General features: G+C 50.0%; 1 protein-coding gene across 1 annotated transcript in view; it reads right to left on the reverse strand.

Annotated features, from left to right (window-relative positions):
• Positions 1-9,337: 9,337 nt before the first annotated feature.
• ACAP1 (ArfGAP with coiled-coil, ankyrin repeat and PH domains 1) overlaps positions 9,338-25,022 on the reverse strand; it is a 30,796-nt gene continuing 15,111 nt past the window's right edge. The window contains exons 5-8 of the mRNA XM_040334226.1: positions 19,148-19,206; positions 17,098-17,281; positions 14,617-14,661; positions 9,338-9,482 (exon numbers count right to left, since the gene is read on the reverse strand). Coding sequence (XP_040190160.1) covers positions 9,339-9,482; positions 14,617-14,661; positions 17,098-17,281; positions 19,148-19,206 — 432 coding nt within the window. The 3' untranslated portion in view covers position 9,338. The remainder of the gene's footprint in view (positions 9,483-14,616; positions 14,662-17,097; positions 17,282-19,147; positions 19,207-25,022) is intronic.

Raw genomic sequence — 25,022 nt, forward strand, 5'->3', positions numbered from 1 at the left:
TATGGCCCATTGTTGCCCTCATCATCGTTCTTCTCTATAAGGGACACCAGAGGTCCCCACATGTGGGGGAGAAATTTCCATAATAGGAGACGATGGAAGGCGCGGCATCCCCTGGCTGTTGGTCTCACCAGATGCAGGGAGACCACCATCAATGCCGGCAATCACTCCCTTGTCTCCCACATTTTGGCTTCACCTGAATAAGCCCGAGTCCAACCAACCGCCTTCAGACCCGACGTGTCGGAGGATCGTTCTCCGCTGTCTCTGGAAGGCCGTACAAGTTTATTAGAGAACTATCTAAAGGCGGCCGGCCATACACGGTTCCAATTTCGAAAGAATTTTCGTAGGAATTTCGCACTGTTAGTGAGGGCGGCAGCAACAAGCTGATTTTCGTGCGACAATCAAATTTGAGGAATCCGACATGTTGGACATTTTTGGAAAAACAAACAATTTTCTGATCAATGATGGGAGAATCGTGAGAGAAATGCGCATGTGCAAGAAAAGAATATTCCCGGTGAGAAAAGAATATTCCCGGTGAGAAAAGAATATTCCCGGTGAGAAAAGAATATTCCCGGTGAGAAAAGAATATTCCCGGTGAGAGAAGAATATTCCCGGTGAGAAAAGAATATTCCCGGTGAGAGAAGAATATTCCCGGTGAGAGAAGAATATTCCCGGTGAGAGAAGAATATTCCCGGTGAGAAAAGAATATTCCCGGTGAGAGAAGAATATTCCCGGTGAGAAAAGAATATTCCCGGTGAGAGAAGAATATTCCCGGTGAGAGAAGAATATTCCCGGTGAGAAAAGAATATTCCCGGTGAGAGAAGAATATTCCCGGTGAGAAAAGAATATTCCCGGTGAGAGAAGAATATTCCCGGTGAGAAAAGAATATTCCCGGTGAGAGAAGAATATTCCCGGTGAGAAAAGAATATTCCCGGTGAGAGAAGAATATTCCCGGTGAGAGAAGAATATTCCCGGTGAGAGAAGAATATTCCCGGTGAGAAAAGAATATTCCCGGTGAGAGAAGAATATTCCTGGTGAGAAAAGAATATTCCTGGTGAGAAAAGAATATTCCCGGTGAGAAAAGAATATTCCCGGTGAGAGAAGAATATTCCCGGTGAGAGAAGAATATTCCCGGTGAGAGAAGAATATTCCCGGTGAGAAAAGAATATTCCCGGTGAGAGAAGAATATTCCCGGTGAGAGAAGAATATTCCCGGTGAGAGAAGAATATTCCCGGTGAGAGAAGAATATTCCCGGTGAGAAAAGAATATTCCCGGTGAGAGAAGAATATTCCCGGTGAGAGAAGAATATTCCCGGTGAGAGAAGAATATTCCCGGTGAGAGAAGAATATTCCCGGTGAGAGAAGAATATTCCCGGTGAGAGAAGAATATTCCCGGTGAGAGAAGAATATTCCCGGTGAGAAAAGAATATTCCCGGTGAGAGAAGAATATTCCCGGTGAGAGAAGAATATTCCCGGTGAGAAAAGAATATTCCCGGTGAGAGAAGAATATTCCCGGTGAGAGAAGAATATTCCCGGTGAGAAAAGAATATTCCCGGTGAGAGAAGAATATTCCCGGTGAGAAAAGAATATTCCCGGTAACATGAAGGTTTGGTCGGCTGAATTTCAAAAATCAATGGTGGCGTCATCGGATCACAAAAAAAACGATTTTGAAAAGAAAATTTGTTGGAAATTGGACCCGAGTATGGCCGGCATAAACCTCCATTAGAAGATGGAGACCCAGAAGACGTCCGGACACGTTCTACATAAAGTTCTTCAGAAGCTACAATTTTGGGTTCAAACTTTCCTCCTTCCCCTCCCAGGGGCACCAAATAACGGTCAATATAAATCAGAAAGAATCGGCCATCCACCAAAACCCAGTGACGGGTATGGAGGACATACGTCAGAGGGGCACCAAGAGGCCAATGAGAACTCTGAAAGAAACTAGTATTGGGACGCCCGCCTTTACACACACATGAACCCCCAGTCTTAGTCCGGAGGGTTAAATATTGGGCTGGCCCCGCCCTTTGCAGCCATAACACCTTCACCTCTTCTGGGAAGGCCGTCCACAAGGTTTAGGGGTGTGTCTATGGGAAGGCCGTCCATAAGGTTTAGGGGTGTGTCTATGAGAAGACTGCCCACAAGGTTTAGGGGTGTGTCTATGAGAAGGTGGTCCACAAGGTTTAGGGGTGTGTCTATGAGAAGACTGCCCACAAGGTTTAGGGGTGTGTCTATGGGAAGGTGGTCCACAAGGTTTAGGGGTGTGTCTATGAGAAGACTGCCCACAAGGTTTAGGGGTGTGTCTATGAGAAGACTGCCCACAAGGTTTAGGGGTGTGTCTATGGGAAGGTGGTCCACAAGGTTTAGGGGTGTGTCTAAGGGAAGGTGGTCCACAAGGTTTAGGGTGTGTCCATGGGAAGGCGGTACACAAGGTTTAGGGGTGTGTCTATAGGAAGGCCGTCCACAAGGTTTAGGGGTGTGTCTATGGGAAGGCGGTCCACAAGGTTTAGGGGTGTGTCTATGGGAAGGCGGTCCACAAGGTTTAGGGGTGTGTCTATGGGAAGGCTGTCCACAAGGTTTAGGGGTGTGTCTATGGGAAGGCTGTCCACAAGGTTTAGGGGTGTGTCTATGGGAAGGTGGTCCACAAGGTTTAGGGGTGTGTCTATGGGAAGGCTGTCCACAAGGTTTAGGGGTGTGTCTATGGGAAGGCGGTCCACAAGGTTTAGGGGTGTGTCTATGGGAAGGCTGTCCACAAGGTTTAGGGGTGTGTCTATGAGAAGACTGCCCACAAGGTTTAGGGGTGTGTCTATGAGAAGGTGGTCCACAAGGTTTAGGGGTGTGTCTATGAGAAGACTGCCCACAAGGTTTAGGGGTGTGTCTATGGGAAGGTGGTCCACAAGGTTTAGGGGTGTGTCTATGGGAAGGTCTGTCCACAAGGTTTAGGGGTGTGTCTATGGGAAGGCCGTCCATAAGGTTTAGGGGTGTGTCTATGAGAAGACTGCCCACAAGGTTTAGGGGTGTGTCTATGAGAAGGTGGTCCACAAGGTTTAGGGGTGTGTCTATGAGAAGACTGTCCACAAGGTTTAGGGGTGTGTCTATGGGAAGGTGGTCCACAAGGTTTAGGGGTGTGTCTATGAGAAGACTGCCCACAAGGTTTAGGGGTGTGTCTATGGGAAGGTGGTCCACAAGGTTTAGGGGTGTGTCTATGAGAAGACTGCCCACAAGGTTTAGGGGTGTGTCTATGGGAAGGTGGTCCACAAGGTTTAGGGGTGTGTCTAAGGGAAGGTGGTCCACAAGGTTTAGGGTGTGTCCATGGGAAGGCGGTACACAAGGTTTAGGGGTGTGTCTATGGGAAGGCCGTCCACAAGGTTTAGGGGTGTGTCTATGGGAAGGCGGTCCACAAGGTTTAGGGGTGTGTCTATGGGAAGGCGGTCCACAAGGTTTAGGGGTGTGTCTATGGGAAGGCTGTCCACAAGGTTTAGGGGTGTGTCTATGGGAAGGCTGTCCACAAGGTTTAGGGGTGTGTCTATGGGAAGGTGGTCCACAAGGTTTAGGGGTGTGTCTATGGGAAGGCTGTCCACAAGGTTTAGGGGTGTGTCTATGGGAAGGCGGTCCACAAGGTTTAGGGGTGTGTCTATGGGAAGGCTGTCCACAAGGTTTAGGGGTGTGTCTATGAGAAGACTGCCCACAAGGTTTAGGGGTGTGTCTATGGGAAGGTGGTCCACAAGGTTTAGGGGTGTGTCTATGAGAAGACTGCCCACAAGGTTTAGGGGTGTGTCTATGGGAAGGTGGTCCACAAGGTTTAGGGGTGTGTCTATGGGAAGGTCTGTCCACAAGGTTTAGGGGTGTGTCTATGGGAAGGCCGTCCATAAGGTTTAGGGGTGTGTCTATGAGAAGACTGCCCACAAGGTTTAGGGGTGTGTCTATGAGAAGGTGGTCCACAAGGTTTAGGGGTGTGTCTATGAGAAGGCTGCCCACAAGGTTTAGGGGTGTGTCTATGGGAAGGTGGTCCACAAGGTTTAGGGGTGTGTCTATGAGAAGACTGCCCACAAGGTTTAGGGGTGTGTCTATGGGAAGGTGGTCCACAAGGTTTAGGGGTGTGTCTATGAGAAGACTGCCCACAAGGTTTAGGGGTGTGTCTATGGGAAGGTGGTCCACAAGGTTTAGGGGTGTGTCTAAGGGAAGGTGGTCCACAAGGTTTAGGGTGTGTCCATGGGAAGGCGGTACACAAGGTTTAGGGGTGTGTCTATGGGAAGGCCGTCCACAAGGTTTAGGGGTGTGTCTATGGGAAGGCGGTCCACAAGGTTTAGGGGTGTGTCTATGGGAAGGCGGTCCACAAGGTTTAGGGGTGTGTCTATGGGAAGGCTGTCCACAAGGTTTAGGGGTGTGTCTATGGGAAGGCTGTCCACAAGGTTTAGGGGTGTGTCTATGGGAAGGTGGTCCACAAGGTTTAGGGGTGTGTCTATGGGAAGGCTGTCCACAAGGTTTAGGGGTGTGTCTATGGGAAGGCGGTCCACAAGGTTTAGGGGTGTGTCTATGGGAAGGCTGTCCACAAGGTTTAGGGGTGTGTCTATGAGAAGACTGCCCACAAGGTTTAGGGGTGTGTCTATGAGAAGGTGGTCCACAAGGTTTAGGGGTGTGTCTATGAGAAGACTGCCCACAAGGTTTAGGGGTGTGTCTATGGGAAGGCGGTCCACAAGGTTTAGGGGTGTGTCTATGGGAAGGTCTGTCCACAAGGTTTAGGGGTGTGTCTATGGGAAGGCCGTCCATAAGGTTTAGGGGTGTGTCTATGAGAAGACTGCCCACAAGGTTTAGGGGTGTGTCTATGAGAAGGTGGTCCACAAGGTTTAGGGGTGTGTCTATGAGAAGACTGCCCACAAGGTTTAGGGGTGTGTCTATGGGAAGGCGGTCCACAAGGTTTAGGGGTGTGTCTATGGGAAGACTGCCCACAAGGTTTAGGGGTGTGTCTATGGGAAGGTGGTCCACAAGGTTTAGGGGTGTGTCTATGAGAAGACTGCCCACAAGGTTTAGGGGTGTGTCTATGGGAAGGTGGTCCACAAGGTTTAGGGGTGTGTCTAAGGGAAGGTGGTCCACAAGGTTTAGGGTGTGTCCATGGGAAGGCGGTACACAAGGTTTAGGGGTGTGTCTATGGGAAGGCCGTCCACAAGGTTTAGGGGTGTGTCTATGGGAAGGCGGTCCACAAGGTTTAGGGGTGTGTCTATGGGAAGGCGGTCCACAAGGTTTAGGGGTGTGTCTATGGGAAGGCTGTCCACAAGGTTTAGGGGTGTGTCTATGGGAAGGCTGTCCACAAGGTTTAGGGGTGTGTCTATGGGAAGGTGGTCCACAAGGTTTAGGGGTGTGTCTATGGGAAGGCTGTCCACAAGGTTTAGGGGTGTGTCTATGGGAAGGCGGTCCACAAGGTTTAGGGGTGTGTCTATGGGAAGGCTGTCCACAAGGTTTAGGGGTGTGTCTATGAGAAGACTGCCCACAAGGTTTAGGGGTGTGTCTATGAGAAGGTGGTCCACAAGGTTTAGGGGTGTGTCTATGAGAAGACTGCCCACAAGGTTTAGGGGTGTGTCTATGGGAAGGTGGTCCACAAGGTTTAGGGGTGTGTCTATGGGAAGGTCTGTCCACAAGGTTTAGGGGTGTGTCTATGGGAAGGCCGTCCATAAGGTTTAGGGGTGTGTCTATGAGAAGACTGCCCACAAGGTTTAGGGGTGTGTCTATGGGAAGGTGGTCCACAAGGTTTAGGGGTGTGTCTATGAGAAGACTGCCCACAAGGTTTAGGGGTGTGTCTATGGGAAGGTGGTCCACAAGGTTTAGGGGTGTGTCTAAGGGAAGGTGGTCCACAAGGTTTAGGGTGTGTCCATGGGAAGGCGGTCCATAAGGTTTAGGGGTGTGTCTATGAGAAGACTGCCCACAAGGTTTAGGGGTGTGTCTATGAGAAGGTGGTCCACAAGGTTTAGGGGTGTGTCTATGGGAAGGCCGTCCACAAGGTTTAGGGGTGTGTCTATGGGAAGGCGGTCCACAAGGTTTAGGGGTGTGTCTATGGGAAGGCGGTCCACAAGGTTTAGGGGTGTGTCTATGGGAAGGCTGTCCACAAGGTTTAGGGGTGTGTCTATGGGAAGGCTGTCCACAAGGTTTAGGGGTGTGTCTATGGGAAGGTGGTCCACAAGGTTTAGGGGTGTGTCTATGGGAAGGCTGTCCACAAGGTTTAGGGGTGTGTCTATGGGAAGGCGGTCCACAAGGTTAAGGGGTGTGTCTATGGGAAGGCTGTCCACAAGGTTTAGGGGTGTGTCTATGAGAAGACTGCCCACAAGGTTTAGGGGTGTGTCTATGAGAAGGTGGTCCACAAGGTTTAGGGGTGTGTCTATGAGAAGACTGCCCACAAGGTTTAGGGGTGTGTCTATGGGAAGGTGGTCCACAAGGTTTAGGGGTGTGTCTATGGGAAGGTCTGTCCACAAGGTTTAGGGGTGTGTCTATGGGAAGGCCGTCCATAAGGTTTAGGGGTGTGTCTATGAGAAGACTGCCCACAAGGTTTAGGGGTGTGTCTATGAGAAGGTGGTCCACAAGGTTTAGGGGTGTGTCTATGAGAAGACTGCCCACAAGGTTTAGGGGTGTGTCTATGGGAAGGTGGTCCACAAGGTTTAGGGGTGTGTCTATGAGAAGACTGCCCACAAGGTTTAGGGGTGTGTCTATGGGAAGGTGGTCCACAAGGTTTAGGGGTGTGTCTATGAGAAGACTGCCCACAAGGTTTAGGGGTGTGTCTATGGGAAGGTGGTCCACAAGGTTTAGGGGTGTGTCTAAGGGAAGGCGGTACACAAGGTTTAGGGGTGTGTCTATGGGAAGGCCGTCCACAAGGTTTAGGGGTGTGTCTATGGGAAGGTCTGTCCACAAGGTTTAGGGGTGTGTCTATGGGAAGGCCGTCCACAAGGTTTAGGGGTGTGTCTATGGGAAGGCCGTCCACAAGGTTTAGGGGTGTGTCTATGGGAAGGTCTGTCCACAAGGTTTAGGGGTGTGTCTATGGGAAGGCTGTCCACAAGGTTTAGGGGTGTGTCTATGGGAAGGCTGTCCACAAGGTTTAGGGGTGTGTCTATGGGAAGGCCGTCCACAAGGTTTAGGGGTGTGTCTATGGGAAGGTGGTCCACAAGGTTTAGGGGTGTGTCTATGGGAAGGCTGTCCACAAGGTTTAGGGGTGTGTCTATGGGAAGGCGGTCCACAAGGTTTAGGGGTGTGTCTATGGGAAGGCTGTCCACAAGGTTTAGGGGTGTGTCTATGAGAAGACTGCCCACAAGGTTTAGGGGTGTGTCTATGAGAAGGTGGTCCACAAGGTTTAGGGGTGTGTCTATGAGAAGACTGCCCACAAGGTTTAGGGGTGTGTCTATGGGAAGGTGGTCCACAAGGTTTAGGGGTGTGTCTATGGGAAGGTCTGTCCACAAGGTTTAGGGGTGTGTCTATGGGAAGGCCGTCCATAAGGTTTAGGGGTGTGTCTATGAGAAGACTGCCCACAAGGTTTAGGGGTGTGTCTATGAGAAGGTGGTCCACAAGGTTTAGGGGTGTGTCTATGAGAAGACTGCCCACAAGGTTTAGGGGTGTGTCTATGGGAAGGTGGTCCACAAGGTTTAGGGGTGTGTCTATGAGAAGACTGCCCACAAGGTTTAGGGGTGTGTCTATGGGAAGGTGGTCCACAAGGTTTAGGGGTGTGTCTATGAGAAGACTGCCCACAAGGTTTAGGGGTGTGTCTATGGGAAGGTGGTCCACAAGGTTTAGGGGTGTGTCTAAGGGAAGGCGGTACACAAGGTTTAGGGGTGTGTCTATGGGAAGGCCGTCCACAAGGTTTAGGGGTGTGTCTATGGGAAGGTCTGTCCACAAGGTTTAGGGGTGTGTCTATGGGAAGGCCGTCCACAAGGTTTAGGGGTGTGTCTATGTGAAGGTCTGTCCACAAGGTTTAGGGGTGTGTCTATGGGAAGGCCGTCCACAAGGTTTAGGGGTGTGTCTATGGGAAGGTCTGTCCACAAGGTTTAGGGGTGTGTCTATGGGAAGGCTGTCCACAAGGTTTAGGGGTGTGTCTATGGGAAGGCTGTCCACAAGGTTTAGGGGTGTGTCTATGGGAAGGCCGTCCACAAGGTTTAGGGGTGTGTCTATGGGAAGGTGGTCCACAAGGTTTAGGGGTGTGTCTATGAGAAGGCTGTCCACAAGGTTTAGGGGTGTGTCTATGGGAAGGCGGTCCACAAGGTTTAGGGGTGTGTCTATGGGAAGGCTGTCCACAAGGTTTAGGGGTGTGTCTATGGGAAGGGGTTCCACAAGGTTTAGGGGTGTGTCTATGGGAAGGCGGTCCACAAGGTTTAGGGGGGTGTCTATGGGAAGGCGGTCCACAAGGTTTAGGGGTGTGTCTATGGGATGGTCTGTCCACAAGGTTTAGGGGTGTGTCTATGGGAAGGCTGTCCACAAGGTTTAGGGGTGTGTCTATGGGAAGGCTGTCCACAAGGTTTAGGGGTGTGTCTATGGGAAGGCCGTCCACAAGGTTTAGGGGTGTGTCTATGAGAAGGTGGTCCACAAGGTTTAGGGGTGTGTCTATGAGAAGACTGCCCACAAGGTTTAGGGGTGTGTCTATGGGAAGGTGGTCCACAAGGTTTAGGGGTGTGTCTATGGGAAGGGCTGTCCACAAGGTTTAGGGGTGTGTCTATGGGAAGGGCTGTCCACAAGGTTTAGGGGTGTGTCTATGGGAAGGCTGTCCACAAGGTTTAGGGGTGTGTCTATGGGAAGGCCGTCCACAAGGTTTAGGGGTGTGTCTATGAGAAGGTGGTCCACAAGGTTTAGGGGTGTGTCTATGAGAAGACTGCCCACAAGGTTTAGGGGTGTGTCTATGGGAAGGTGGTCCACAAGGTTTAGGGGTGTGTCTATGGGAAGGGCTGTCCACAAGGTTTAGGGGTGTGTCTATGGGAAGGCTGTCCACAAGGTTTAGGGGTGTGTCTATGGGAAGGCCGTCCACAAGGTTTAGGGGTGTGTCTATGAGAAGGTGGTCCACAAGGTTTAGGGTGTGTCCATGGGAAGGCGGTCCATAAGGTTTAGGGGTGTGTCTATGAGAAGACTGCCCACAAGGTTTAGGGGTGTGTCTATGAGAAGGTGGTCCACAAGGTTTAGGGGTGTGTCTATGAGAAGACTGCCCACAAGGTTTAGGGGTGTGTCTATGGGAAGGTGGTCCACAAGGTTTAGGGGTGTGTCTATGGGAAGGGCTGTCCACAAGGTTTAGGGGTGTGTCTATGGGAAGGGCTGTCCACAAGGTTTAGGGGTGTGTCTATGGGAAGGTGGATGCAATTGTGGAATTTCTATAGATTTGCGCCGCTATTTTTTCCCTTCTACAGGGGGAGTATTATCTCCTGACCCCCTCACCTGTGTGGCCAGGCCCTTCCGATATTCCTCCACATTCTTCAGGACGGTGTGACTCTGTGTGAGGAAACCAGTCTGAGCGTCTATCAGCTGCAGCATCTAAAAGAAGAGGAAGGAGGAGGAGTCATTCTGGGGCCGCCCTTTTACCATTCCCATCCCAAAAACCAAACTCCAGAGATTTCATAGTCATGTTCAGCAGATGTGGTGGACAGAGCCCCCCAACATCTGTCCAATCATTCTATGATAACCCCGAAGGACAGAGACCCCCAATATCTGACCCCATAGGACAGAGACCCCCAATATCTGACCCCATAGGACAGAGACCCCCAATATCTGTCCAATCATTCTATGATAACCCAGAAGGACAGAGACCCCCAATATCTGACCCCATAGGACAGAGACCCCCAATATCTGACCCCATAGGACAGAGACCCCCAACATCTGTCCAATCATTCTATGATAACCCCGAAGGACAGAGACCCCCAATATCTGTCCAATCATTCTATGATAACCCCATAGGACAGAGACCCCCAATATCTGTCCAATCATTCTATGATAACCCCCATAGGACAGAGACCCCCAATATCTATCCATCCATTCTATGATAACCCCATAGGACAGAGACCCCCAATATCTGTCCAATCATTCTATGATAACCCCCATAGGACAGAGACCCCCAATATCTATCCATCCATTCTATGATAACCCCATAGGACAGAGACCCCCAATATCTGTCCAATCATTCTATGATAACCCCCATAGGACAGAGACCCCCAATATCTATCCATTCCATTCTATGATAACCCCGAAAGACAGAGACACCCAATATCGGACCCCATAGGACAGAGACCCCCAATATCGGTCCAATCATTCTATGATAACCTTGAAGGACAGAGACCCCCAATATCTGACCCCATAGGACAGAGACCCCCAATATCTGTCCAATCATTCTATGATAACCCCGAAGGACAGAGACCCCCAATATCTGACCCCATAGGACAGAGACCCCCAATATCTGTCCAATCATTCTATGATAACCCAGAAGGACAGAGACCCCCAATATCTGACCCCATAGGACAGAGACCCCCAATATCTGTCCAATCATTCTATGATAACCCCGAAGGACAGAGACCCCCAATATCTGACCCCATAGGACAGAGACCCCCAATATCTGTCCAATCACTCTATGATAACCCAGAAGGACAGAGACCCCCAATATCTGACTCCATAGGACAGAGACCCCCAACATCTGTCCAATCATTCTATGATAACCCCGAAGGACAGAGACCCCCAATATCTGACCCCATAGGACAGAGACCCCCAATATCTGACCCCATAGGACAGAGACCCCCAATATCTGTCCAATCATTCTATGATAACCCAGAAGGACAGAGACCCCCAATATCTGACCCCATAGGACAGAGACCCCCAATATCTGACCCCATAGGACAGAGCCCCCCAACATCTGTCCAATCATTCTATGATAACCCCGAAGGACAGAGACCCCCAATATCTGTCCAATCATTCTATGATAACCCCATAGGACAGAGACCCCCAATATCTGTCCAATCATTCTATGATAACCCCCATAGGACAGAGACCCCCAATATCTATCCATCCATTCTATGATAACCCCATAGGACAGAGACCCCCAATATCTGTCCAATCATTCTATGATAACCCCCATAGGACAGAGACCCCCAATATCTATCCATCCATTCTATGATAACCCCATAGGACAGAGACCCCCAATATCTGTCCAATCATTCTATGATAACCCCCATAGGACAGAGACCCCCAATATCTATCCATTCCATTCTATGATAACCCCGAAAGACAGAGACACCCAATATCGGACCCCATAGGACAGAGACCCCCAATATCGGTCCAATCATTCTATGATAACCTTGAAGGACAGAGACCCCCAATATCTGACCCCATAGGACAGAGACCCCCAATATCTGTCCAATCATTCTATGATAACCCCGAAGGACAGAGACCCCCAATATCTGACCCCATAGGACAGAGACCCCCAATATCTGTCCAATCATTCTATGATAACCCCGAAGGACAGAGACCCCCAATATCTGACCCCATAGGACAGAGACCCCCAATATCTGTCCAATCACTCTATGATAACCCAGAAGGACAGAGACCCCCAATATCTGACTCCATAGGACAGAGACCCCCAATATCTGTCCAATCATTTTATGATAACCACATAGGTCAGAGACCCCCAATATCTGTCCAATCATTCTATGATAACCCCCGAAGGACAGAGACCCCCAACATCTGACCCCATAGGACAGAGACCCCCAATATCTGTCCAATCATTCTATGATAACCCCATAGGAGGCCCAATATCTGTCCAATCATTCTATGATAACCCCATAGGACAGAGACCCCCAATATCTGTCCAATCATTCTATGATAACCCCCGAAGGACAGAGACCCCCAATATCTGTCCAGTCCTTCTATGATAACCCCATAGGACAGAGACCCCCAATATCTGTCCAGTCCTTCTATGATAACCCCATAGGACAGAGACCCCCAATATCTGTCCAATCATTCTATGATAACCCCATAGGACAGAGACCCCCAATATCTGTCCAATCATTCTATGATAACCCCGAAGGACAGAGACCCCCAATATCTGACCCCATAGGACAGAGACCCCCAATATCTGTCCAATCATTCTATGATAACCCAGAAGGACAGAGACCCCCAATATCTGACCCCATAGGACAGAGACCCCCAATATCTGTCCAATCATTTTATGATAACCACATAGGTCAGAGACCCCCAATATCTGTCCAGTCCTTCTATGATAACCCCCGAAGGACAGAGACCCCCAACATCTGACCCCATAGGACAGAGACCCCCAATATCTGTCCAATCATTCTATGATAACCCCATAGGAGGCCCAATATCTGTCCAATCATTCTATGATAACCCCATAGGACAGAGACCCCCAATATCTGTCCAATCATTCTATGATAACCCCATAGGACAGAGACCCCCAATATCTGTCCAGTCCTTCTATGATAACCCCATAGGACAGAGACCCCCAATATCTGTCCAGTCCTTCTATGATAACCCCATAGGACAGAGACCCCCAATATCTGTCCAATCATTCTATGATAACCCCGAAGGACAGAGACCCCCAATATCTGACCCCATAGGACAGAGACCCCCAATATCTGTCCAATCATTCTATGATAACCCCCGAAGGACAGAGACCCCCAACATCTGACCCCATAGGACAGAGACCCCCAATATCTGTCCAATCATTCTATGATAACCCCATAGGAGGCCCAATATCTGTCCAATCATTCTATGATAACCCCATAGGACAGAGACCCCCAATATCTGTCCAATCATTCTATGATAACCCCATAGGACAGAGACCCCCAATATCTGTCCAATCATTCTATGATAACCCCATAGGACAGAGACCCCCAATATCTGTCCAATCCTTCTATGATAACCCCATAGGACAGAGACCCCCAATATCTGTCCAATCATTCTATGATAACCCCATAGGACAGAGACCCCCAATATCTGTCCAATCATTCTATGATAACCCCATAGGACAGAGACCCCCAATATCTGTCCAATCCTTCTATGATAACCCCATAGGACAGAGACCCCCAATATCTGTCCAATCATTCTATGATAACCCCATAGGACAGAGACCCCCAACATCTGTCCAATCATTCTATGATAACCCCCGAAGGACAGAGACCCCCAATATCTGACCCCATAGGACAGAGACCCCCAATACCTGTCCAGTCATTCTATGATAACCCCGAAGGACAGAGACCCCCAATATCTGTCCAATCATTCTATGATAACCCCGAAGGACAGAGACCCCCAATATCTGTCCAATCATTCTATGATAACCCCGAAGGACAGAGACCCCCAATATCTGTCCAATCATTCTATGATAACCCCGAAGGACAGAGACCCCCAATATCTGTCCAATCATTCTATGATAACCCCATAGGACAGAGACCCCCAATATCTGTCCAATCATTCTATGATAACCCCCATAGGACAGAGACCCCCAATATCTATCCATCCATTCTATGATAACCCCATAGGACAGAGACCCCCAATATCTGTCCAATCATTCTATGATAACCCCCATAGGACAGAGACCCCCAATATCTATCCATTCCATTCTATGATAACCCCGAAAGACAGAGACACCCAATATCGGACCCCATAGGACAGAGACCCCCAATATCGGTCCAATCATTCTATGATAACCTTGAAGGACAGAGACCCCCAATATCTGACCCCATAGGACAGAGACCCCCAATATCTGTCCAATCATTCTATGATAACCCCGAAGGACAGAGACCCCCAATATCTGACCCCATAGGACAGAGACCCCCAATATCTGTCCAATCATTCTATGATAACCCAGAAGGACAGAGACCCCCAATATCTGACCCCATAGGACAGAGACCCCCAATATCTGTCCAATCATTTTATGATAACCACATAGGTCAGAGACCCCCAATATCTGTCCAATCATTCTATGATAACCCCCGAAGGACAGAGACCCCCAACATCTGACCCCATAGGACAGAGACCCCCAATATCTGTCCAATCATTCTATGATAACCCCATAGGAGGCCCCCAATATCTGTCCAATCATTCTATGATAACCCAATAGGACAGAGACCCCCAATATCTGTCCAATCATTCTATGATAACCCCATAGGACAGAGACCCCCAATATCTGTCCAATCATTCTATGATAACCCCATAGGACAGAGACCCCCAACATCTGTCCAATCATTCTATGATAACCCCATAGGACAGAGACCCCCAATATCTGTCCAATCATTCTATGATAACCCCCGAAGGACAGAGACCCCCAATATCTGACCCCATAGGACAGAGACCCCCAATATCTGTCCAATCATTCTATGATAACCCTGAAGGACAGAGACCCCCAATATCTGTCCAATCATTCTATGATAACCCCATAGGACAGAGACCCCCAATATCTGTCCAATCATTCTATGATAACCCTGAAGGACAGAGACCCCCAATATCTGTCCAATCATTCTATGATAACCCCGAAGGACAGAGACCCCCAACATCTGTCCAATCATTCTATGATAACCCCATAGGATGGAGACCCCCAATATCTATCCATCCATTCTATGATAACCCCCGAAGGACAGAGACCCCCAATGGGATTTTCTTGGAAACTCACAAACTCCAAAATGTCGAACTTCTTCTTCCCTTGGATGACGTTGATCTGAAGGAGAAGACAGAAGTGGAAGACGGAGGAGATCAGTCTTCATATCATGTCCCTGGACGGTTATCACCGTGAAGGAAATGTGAACGTTTTTAGGGATCGGCATCAGCAGGAATTTATTCTCCACCCCTTGACTTTTGTAGGACCGAGTTGGAAAAGACTCATAAAAGTCATAAAGACTCACACACGGGGATAAGGATCCTTATTTTCAGCATACTATCCAACAATATGGTCCCTCATTCCAGGACGGCCCTCATCTCATCCATTTCTTGGGTGGGCGCGCCCAAATTACGGCAACTATAAAATTGGTGCCATCCAGACCATACCCCCGATATACGGGGACCACCCACAGGGCCGGTGCAGCCATGGCCCCTGTTTTATACTGTTTGACCTACAGTAGTCCCTGTTGTATTTTATTTTTTTGGATGCTGGGGTCTTTGGGTCATACAGACAGGTTGTCCTGAACTCCCCATTGGCTCCAATGCCTGGCACCAACCCTGCCTTATTTCAAGGTGGTAACGACGATCCCTGATTCTGCTGTGGGTCTTGGACAGGGTGAGCACCGCTCATTGGATAGGGTAGTGGTGTGGGCGGTGCCTTCTCTTCCGTGGGGAGTATGTAGGGGGTTTTGGTAGGTCATTTGGCCTTGTGGCGGCACTGGCGGTACTACCCTTTGTTTCTTTCTCTGGGTGGTGCAGTTGGGTGCAAGTGGCTGGTTTGCCTACGGCAATCTAACACTTGCCCTGATTGCCCATTACATCCACTTTATGTGATGGTCCTGCCCAAACCTCATCTTTAAATATGGGGGGGGGCTCCCCACTCTGATCCCTACAATGAACTCCTTATTCTGTTGCAGCCAATCTGAATTAACTCTAATGATTGATGCTTTGATGCCGGGACTAGACATGTGCACTGCCGAAAAATTCGTTCATTTTTGTTTTCGTTTTTTAGCTTTTTCGGAAATTCAAAAAATTAGAAAATTTGAAATTCGGAAAATTCAGAAGATTCTGAAATTCTAAAATTTTCGAATTTCCTATTTCCAAAATTTAAAATTTTCACATTTCCTAAATTTAGGAAACTCCTCATTTCGGAAACCCGTCATTTCGGAAACTCGTCATTTCGGAAACTCGTCATTTCGGAAACCCGTCATTTCGGAAACTCGTCATTTCGGAAACCCGTCATTTCGGAAACTCGTCATTTCGGAAACTCGTCATTTCGGAAACCCGTCATTTCGGAAACTCGTCATTTCGGAAACTCGTCATTTCGGAAACCCGTCATTTCGGAAACTCGTCATTTCGGAAACCCGTCATTTCGGAAACTCGTCATTTCGGAAACCCGTCATTTCGGAAACTCGTCATTTCGGAAACCCGTAAGTTCGGAAACTCGTCATTTCGGAAACCCGTCATTTCGGAAACTCGTCATTTCGGAAACCCGTCATTTCGGAAACTCGTCATTTCGGAAACCCGTCATTTCGGAAACTCGTCATTTCGGAAACCCGTAAGTTCGGAAACTCGTCATTTCGGAAACCCGTCATTTCGGAAACTCGTCATTTCGGAAACCCGTCATTTCGGAAACCCGTCATTTCGGAAACCCGTCATTTCAGAAACCCGTCATTTCAGAAACCCGTCATTTCGGAAACCCGTCATTTCAGAAACCCGTCATTTCAGAAACTCGTCATTTCAGAAACCCGTCATTTCAGAAACCCGTCATTTCAGAAACCCGTCATTTCAGAAACCCGTCATTTCGGAAACCCGTCATTTCAGAAACCCGTCATTTCAGAAACCCGTCATTTCGGAAACCAGAAACTCGTCATTTCAGAAACCCGTCATTTCAGAAACCCGTCATTTCAGAAACCCGTCATTTCAGAAACCCGTCATTTCGGAAACCCGTCATTTCGGAAACCCGTCCTTTCAGAAACCCGTCATTTCAGAAACTCGTCATTTCGGAAACCCATCATTTCAGAAACTCGTCATTTCAGAAACCCGTCATTTCAGAAACCCGTAATTTCGGAAACCAGAAACTCGTCATTTCAGAAACCCGTCATTTCAGAAACCCGTCATTTCAGAAACCCGTCATTTCAGAAACCCGTCATTTCAGAAACCCGTCATTTCGGAAACCCGTCATTTCAGAAACTCATCATTTCGGAAACTTGTCCAAATTCGTAAAAAAATGAATTCGGAACTAAACAAATTGCACATGTCTAGCCGGGACATAACCCCAAACACCGCATCTGTGGGACACAGAACCAAGAGGTGGGACTGTCTCAGCAAATCCGAGAGAGTTGCAATTTATTTATAAGTCCAATGAAATTTGAAATTGGTGGTCACATGGCTAAATAAAGATCCTTATCCCCGTGTGTGAAATCTTTGTGAATTGTGCCGTACAATATGATAAGATACACAGTGATATTGCATAATATGAGGGCTTGGTACTCACCTGCAGCGTATAATCCAGGACTCGCTCTCTGAACGCCTTGCGGGATGTTTGCACCGACACCGCCGCGTCCTGCACTTCCTGCGCCTTCTTGCGAGAAATCTCTGAGTTGTGGTTCAAGGCGCTCTCCAGCCCCTCTCTGCAGCGCTCCAATTCCTTTCGGCTGTCTCGGAAGGAACGTATGTCTCTAGGATGGACAACGACAGAGATAAACAATGACAGATGTGGTGAAGGGTGGAGGAAGGAGAGGGGAGGATGATAGAGGTGAGGGGTGGAGGAAGGAGAGGGGAGGGTAATAGAGGTAAAGGGTGGAGGAAGGAGAGGAGAGGATAATAGAGGTAAAGGGTGGAGGAAGGAGAGGAGAGGATAATAGAGGTGAAGGATGGAGGAAGGAGAGGGGTGGATAATAGAGGTGAAGGGTGGAGGAAGGAGAGGATAATAAAGGTGATGGGTGGAGGAAGGCGAGGAGAGGATAATAGAGGTGAAGGGTGGAGAGGGTGAGGAGAAAGGGAGGATAATAGAGGTGAAGGGTGGAGAGGGCGAGGAGAAGGGGAGGATAATAGAGGTGAAGGGTGGAGAGGGTGAGGCAAAGGGGAGGATAATAGAGGTGAAGGGTGGAGAGGGAGAGGAGAAGGAGAGGATAATAGGGGTGAAGGGTGGAGAGGGAGAGGAGAAGGAGAGGATAATAGAGGTGAAGGGTGGAGAGGGCGAGGAGAAGGGGAGGATAATAGGGGTGAAGGGTGGAGAGGGCGAGGAGAAGGGGAGGATAATAGAGGTGAAGGGTGGAGAGGGCGAGGAGAAGGGGAGGATAATAGGGGTGAAGGGTGGAGAGGGCGAGGAGAAGGGGAGGATAATAGAGGTGAAGGGTGGAGAGGGCGAGGAGAAGGGGAGGATAATAGAGGTGAAGGGTGGAGAGGGAGAGGAGAAGGGGAGGATAATAGGGGTGAAGGGTGGAGAGGGCGAGGAGAAGGGGAGGATAATAGGGGTGAAGGGTGGAGAGGGCGAGGAGAAGGGGAGGATAATAGGTGTGAAGGGTGGAGAGGGCGAGGAGAAGGGGAGGATAATAGGGGTGAAGGGTGGAGAGGGTGAGGAGAAGGGGAGGATAATAGGGGTGAAGGGTGGAGAGGGCGAGGAGAAGGGGAGGATAATAGGGGTGAAGGGTGGAGAGGGCGAGGAGAAGGGGAGGATAATAGGGGTGAAGGGTGGAGAGGGTGAGGAGAAGGGGAGGATAATAGGGGTGAAGGGTGGAGAGGGCGAGGAGAAGGGGAGGATAATAGGGGTGAAGGGTGGAGAGGGCGAGGAGAAGGAGAGGATAATAGGGGTGAAGGGTGGAGAGGGCGAGGAGAAGGAGAGGATAATAGGGGTGAAGGGTGGAGAGGGCGAGGAGAAGGGGAGGATAATAGGGGTGAAGGGTGGAGAGGGCGAGGAGAAGGGGAGGATAATAGGGGTGAAGGGTGGAGAGGGCGAGGAGAAGGGGAGGATAATAGGGGTGAAGGGTGGAGAGGGCGAGGAGAAGGGGAGGATAATAGGTGTGAAGGGTGGAGAGGGCGAGGAGAAGGGGAGGATAATAGGGGTGAAATGTGGAGAGGGCGAGGAGAAGGGGAGGATAATAGGGGTGAAGGGTGGAGAGGGCGAGGAGAAGGGGAGGATAATAGGGGTGAAATGTGGAGAGGGCGAGGAGAAGGGGAGGATAATAGGGGTGAAATGTGGAGAGGGCGAGGAGAAGGGGAGGATAATAGGGGTGAAATGTGGAGAGGGCGAGGAGAAGGGGAGGATAATAGGGGTGAAGGGTGGAGAGGGCGAGGAGAAGGGGAGGATAATAGGGGTGAAATGTGGAGAGGGCGAGGAGAAGGGGAGGATAATAGGGGTGAAATGTGGAGAGGGCGAGGAGAAGGGGAGGATAATAGGGGTGAAGGGTGGAGAGGGCGAGGAGAAGGGGAGGATAATAGGGGTGAAATGTGGAGAGGGCGAGGAGAAGGGGAGGATAATAGGGGTGAAATGTGGAGAGGGCGAGGAGAAGGGGTATGAAGGAACAGGGTGGAGATCAGCTCACTCTTTCAGCAGATGGTGCAGTTTGTGTTTGAAGCTTTGTTGGATGGAGTCCAGGAGCTCCTGTCGGAGGAAGGAAGATGGTCATCATGGAAAGAGCTGGATGGAGGCCAGACAACGGTAAATACAAAAGGCGACAGAAAAGCCAAATGAGAGTGAAAAGGCTGCACACAAGAGACACAAATAGAGAAAAGTGAAAACGAGACATCCTACCGGAGAGACTCCACGGTGAGGCGTCACAGAGACATCCTACCGGAGAGACTCCACGGTGAGGCGTCACAGAGACATCCTACCGGAGAGACTCCATGGTGAGGCGTCACAGAGACATCCTACCGGAGAGACTCCACGGTGAGGCGTCACAGAGACATCCTACCGGAGAGACTCCATGGTGAGGAGAGACTCCATGGTGAGGTGTCACAGAGACATCCTACCGGAGAGACTCCATGGTGAGGAGAGACTCCATGGTGAGGTGTCACAGAGACATCCTACCGGAGAGACTCCATGGTGAGGTGTCACAGAGACACCCTACCGGAGAGACTCCACGGTGAGGCGTCACAGAGACATCCAACCGGAGAGACTCCATGGTGAGGTGTCACAGAGACATCCTACCGGAGAGACTCCACGGTGAGGCGTCACAGAGACATCCTACCGGAGAGACTCCATGGTGAGGAGAGACTCCACGGTGAGGTGTCACAGAGACATCCTACCGGAGAGACTCCATGGTGAGGAGAGACTCCACGGTGAGGTGTCACAGAGACATCCTACCGGAGAGACTCCATGGTGAGGTGTCACAGAGACACCCTACAGGAGAGACTCCATGGTGAGGTGTCACAGAGACATCCTACCGGAGAGACTCCATGGTGAGGTGTCACAGAGACATCCTACCGGAGAGACTCCACGGTGAGGTGTCACAGAGACACCCTACCGGAGAGACTCCATGGTGAGGTGTCACAGAGACATCCTACCGGAGAGACTCCACGGTGAGGTGTCACAGAGACATCCTACCGGAGAGAGACTCCACGGTGAGGTGTCACAGAGACATCCTACCGGGGAGACTCCATGGTGAGGTGTCACAGAGACACCCTACTGGAGAGACTCCACGGTGAGGTGTCACAGAGTCACCCTAACGGAAAGACTCCATGGTGAGGTGTCACAGAGACATCCTACCGGAGAGACTCCATGGTGAGGTGTCACAGAGACATCCTACCGGAGAGACTCCATGGTGAGGTGTCACAGAGACATCCTACCGGAGAGACTTCATGGTGAGGTGTCACAGAGACATCCTACCGGAGAGACTCCACGGTGAGGTGTCACAGAGACATCCTACCGGAGAGACTCCACGGTGAGGTGTCACAGAGACATCCTACCGGAGAGACTCCATGGTGAGGTGTCACAGAGACATCCTACCGGAGAGACTCCATGGTGAGGTGTCACAGAGACATCCTACCGGAGAGACTCCATGGTGAGGTGTCACAGAGACACCCTACCGGAGAGACTTCATGGTGAGGTGTCACAGAGACATCCTACCGGAGAGACTCCATGGTGAGGTGTCACAGAGACATCCTACCGGAGAGACTCCACGGTGAGGTGTCACAGAGACATCCTACCGGAGAGACTCCATGGTGAGGTGTCACAGAGACATCCTACCGGAGAGACTCCATGGTGAGGTGTCACAGAGACATCCTACCGGAGAGACTCCATGGTGAGGTGTCACAGAGACATCCTACCGGAGAGACTTCATGGTGAGGTGTCACAGAGACATCCTACCGGACAGACTCCACGGTGAGGTGTCACAGAGACATCCTACCGGAGAGACTCCACGGTGAGGTGTCACAGAGACATCCTACCGGAGAGACTCCACGGTGAGGTGTCACAGAGACATCCTACCGGAGAGACTCCATGGTGAGGTGTCACAGAGACATCCTACCGGAGAGACTCCATGGTGAGGTGTCACAGAGACACCCTACCGGAGAGACTCCATGGTGAGGCGTCACAGAGACACCCTACCGGAGAGACTCCATGGTGAGGTGTCACAGAGACACCCTACCGGAGAGACTCCACGGTGAGGCATCACAGAGACACCCTACCGGAGAGACTCCATGGTGAGGTGTCACAGAGACACCCTACTGGAGAGACTCCATGGTGAGGTGTCACAGAGTCACCCTACCGGAGAGACTCCATGGTGAGGAGAGACTCCATGGTGAGGTGTCACAGAGACATCCTACCGGAGAGACTCCATGGTGAGGTGTCACAGAGTCACCCTAACGGAAAGACTCCATGGTGAGGTGTCACAGAGACATCCTACCAGAGAGACTCCATGGTGAGGTGTCACAGAGACATCCTACCGGAGAGACTCCATGGTGAGGTGTCACAGAGACATCCTACCGGAGAGACTCCACGGTGAGGTGTCACAGAGACATCCTACCGGAGAGACTCCACGGTGAGGTGTCACAGAGACATCCTACCGGAGAGACTCCATGGTGAGGTGTCACAGAGACATCCTACCGGAGAGACTCCATGGTGAGGTGTCACAGAGACATCCTACCGGAGAGACTCCATGGTGAGGTGTCACAGAGACACCCTACCGGAGAGACTCCATGGTGAGGCGTCACAGAGACACCCTACCGGAGAGACTCCATGGTGAGGTGTCACAGAGACACCCTACCGGAGAGACTCCACGGTGAGGCGTCACAGAGACACCCTACCGGAGAGACTCCATGGTGAGGTGTCACAGAGACATCCTACCGGAGAGACTCCATGGTGAGGTGTCACAGAGACACCCTACTGGAGAGACTCCATGGTGAGGTGTCACAGAGACATCCTACCGGAGAGACTCCATGGTGAGGTGTCACAGAGACATCCTACCGGAGAGACTCCATGGTGAGGTGTCACAGAGACATCCTACCGGAGAGACTTCATGGTGAGGTGTCACAGAGACATCCTACCGGAGAGACTCCATGGTGAGGTGTCACAGAGACATCCTACCGGAGAGACTCCATGGTGAGGTGTCACAGAGACATCCTACCGGAGAGACTTCATGGTGAGGTGTCACAGAGACATCCTACCGGAGAGACTCCATGGTGAGGTGTCACAGAGACATCCTACCGGAGAGACTCCATGGTGAGGTGTCACAGAGACACCCTACCGGAGAGACTCCATGGTGAGGTGTCACAGAGTCACCCTACCGGAGAGACTCCATGGTGAGGAGAGACTCCACGGTGAGGTGTCACAGAGACATCCTACCGGAGAGACTCCATGGTGAGGTGTCACAGAGGAGATCTGGACTATTTATAAAGCTCGGGAGACGTTCCCTCACATTATGTTTTGCCCTCTCTTGCAGAGCAGTGGTCTCTGGGAATTTCGCTATCACCTTATCAGTTGAGGGGCCCCAGAGTTCTGTGTCATGGACGGGTCGGTGCAGAGAGTCCTGTCTTGGAAGATAGTCAGTTGTCATCAGTCGCTTGGACCGGTCTTTAACAAAACACAGAAGCACCGTGTGGTAAAGGCATGAAGACATTGGTTGGAGGTCTTTCTGCTGGGGAGAAGTCCCCTGTTGAGCAGACTGAGTGCCTTTTCTGGGGCCCTGGGGCCCGGCCCGATGCAGGCTCTGTGTCTGGAGGTGTCCAATGCTAAAGACAGGGAACTGTAATGGAGTACCGTTGTTTTTGTGGCTCCATTAGTAGCTTTGTGCTTCCGGATGGGGAGACCTAACCAATGACTGCTGGCCACAAATGCTGTAAGAGCCCAGCAATGGATTTGGGTATTCCCTCTTCTCCTGTCATCTTCATTCAAGTTCTAAGTGTCGGAAACACATTCATGGGCCGGAGAAATAAGACAGATCGCTGCTTCCAGGTGAGTAATATAATCCACCAAAAAGGACGGGCTGGGTGCTAGCTCCGGCCCGCAACCGTGAACATGTAGACCAAGTGAGAAAAACGAGCTGCTCACCAACATCCGTCCAACAGGTTTATTGAAAGACAGCCACCAGGACTAAAACAACGGACCAAGGGGTTACGACGTTTCACAAATACATTGTGCTTCTTCGAGACCCAAAGGAAGACTGACCTACCAACCTCTAAGTAGAGGACACTCCCACCACAACGTTTCACACATACATTGTGCTTCTTCGAAACCCAAAGGAAGACTGGCCTACCGAACCTCTAAGTAGAGGACACTCCCACCACAACCTTTCACAAATACATTGTGCTTCTTCGAAACCCAAAGGAAGACTGGCCTACCGAACCTCTAAGTAGAGGACACTCCCACCACAACGTTTCACACATACATTGTGCTTCTTCGAAACCCAAAGGAAGACTGGCCTACCGAACCTCTAAGTAGAGGACACCCCCACCACCACATTTCACAAATACATTGTGCTTCTTCAAAACCCAAAGGAAGACTGACCTACCGAACCTCTAAGTAGAGGACACTCCCACCACAACGTTTCACACAAACATTGTGCTTCTTCAAAACCCAAAGAAAGCCTGACCTACCAAACCTCTAAGTAGAGGACACTTCCACCACGTTCCACACATACATTGTGCTTCTTCAAAACCCAAAGGAAGACTGACCTACCAAACCTCTAAGTAGAGGACACTCCCACCACAACGTTTCACACATACATTGTGCTTCTTCCAAACCCAAAGAAAGTCTGACCTACCAAACCTCTAAGTAGAGGACACTCCCACCACAACGTTTCACACATACATTGTGCTTCTTCAAAACCCAAAGGAAGACTGACCTACCAAACCTCTAAGTAGAGGACACTACCACCACAACGTTTCACACATACATTGTGCTTCTTCGAAACCCAAAGGAAGACTGACCTACCAAACCTCTAAGTAGAGGACACTACCACCACAACATTTCACACATACATTGTGCTTCTTCAAAACCCAAAGGAAGACTGACCTACCGAACCTCCAAGTAGAGAACACTCCCACCACAACGTTTCACACAAACATTGTGCTTCTTCAAAACCCAAAGAAAGCCTGACCTACCGAACCTCTAAGTAGAGGACACTCCCACCACAACGTTTCACACATACATTGTGCTTCTTCGAAAAACCCAAAGAAAGACTGACCCACTGAACCTCCAAATAGAGGACACTCCCACCACAACGTTTCACAAATACATTGTGCTTCTTCGAAACCAAGAGGAAGACTGACCCACTGAACCTCCAAGTAGAGAACACTCCCACCACAACGTTTCACACATACATTGTGCTTCTTCCAGACCCAAAGGAAGACTGACCTACCAAACCTCTAAGTAGAGGACACTACCACCACAACGTTTCACAAATAATGTGCTTCTTCAAAATCTTTGTGCTTTGAAGAAGCTCAATGTATGTGTGAAACGTCGTCACCCCCTGGTCCGTTGTTTTAGTCCTGGTGGCCGTCTTTCCATAAACCTGATGGACAAATATGCAAATAAGCTGAAAGATTGTAGATATATTAAAAAAAGGGAAAAAACAAAACATAAAACTTCACATAGGATGTATAACTCTGTAAATGACACAGTATAAAAGGGCCCTACATGTTGAGGGTACCACAAGGGCTCCCTTAAACCAACAGCTGAGCCAATCCCCCGGGTCCTGGACAGATCCCATGATTCCTCCACTTATCTCCCTCCACGAAAGAAAAGGGGCAAAGCTCACTCTTCATTAAGACCAGATCGTCTACATGCTTTCAAATCATAGATCCATCTGCTTTCTCTTTGCAGTATTTTCCTGTATTGGACGGATATTTTTCTCACTTGGTCTTCATTCAGGGGCTGGAGCTGCATTTATTACAAGCAGGAAATAAGGGTAACTGCCTGGGGAACAAGGTGTTCTTGGTGAGTCCCACCTACAAGCCCCAGGCCCTTCTTGTTGGAGGCAC

The sequence above is a fragment of the Rana temporaria genome (assembly GCF_905171775.1).
Source record: "Rana temporaria chromosome 3 unlocalized genomic scaffold, aRanTem1.1 chr3b, whole genome shotgun sequence".
NCBI lineage: Eukaryota > Metazoa > Chordata > Amphibia > Anura > Ranidae > Rana > Rana temporaria.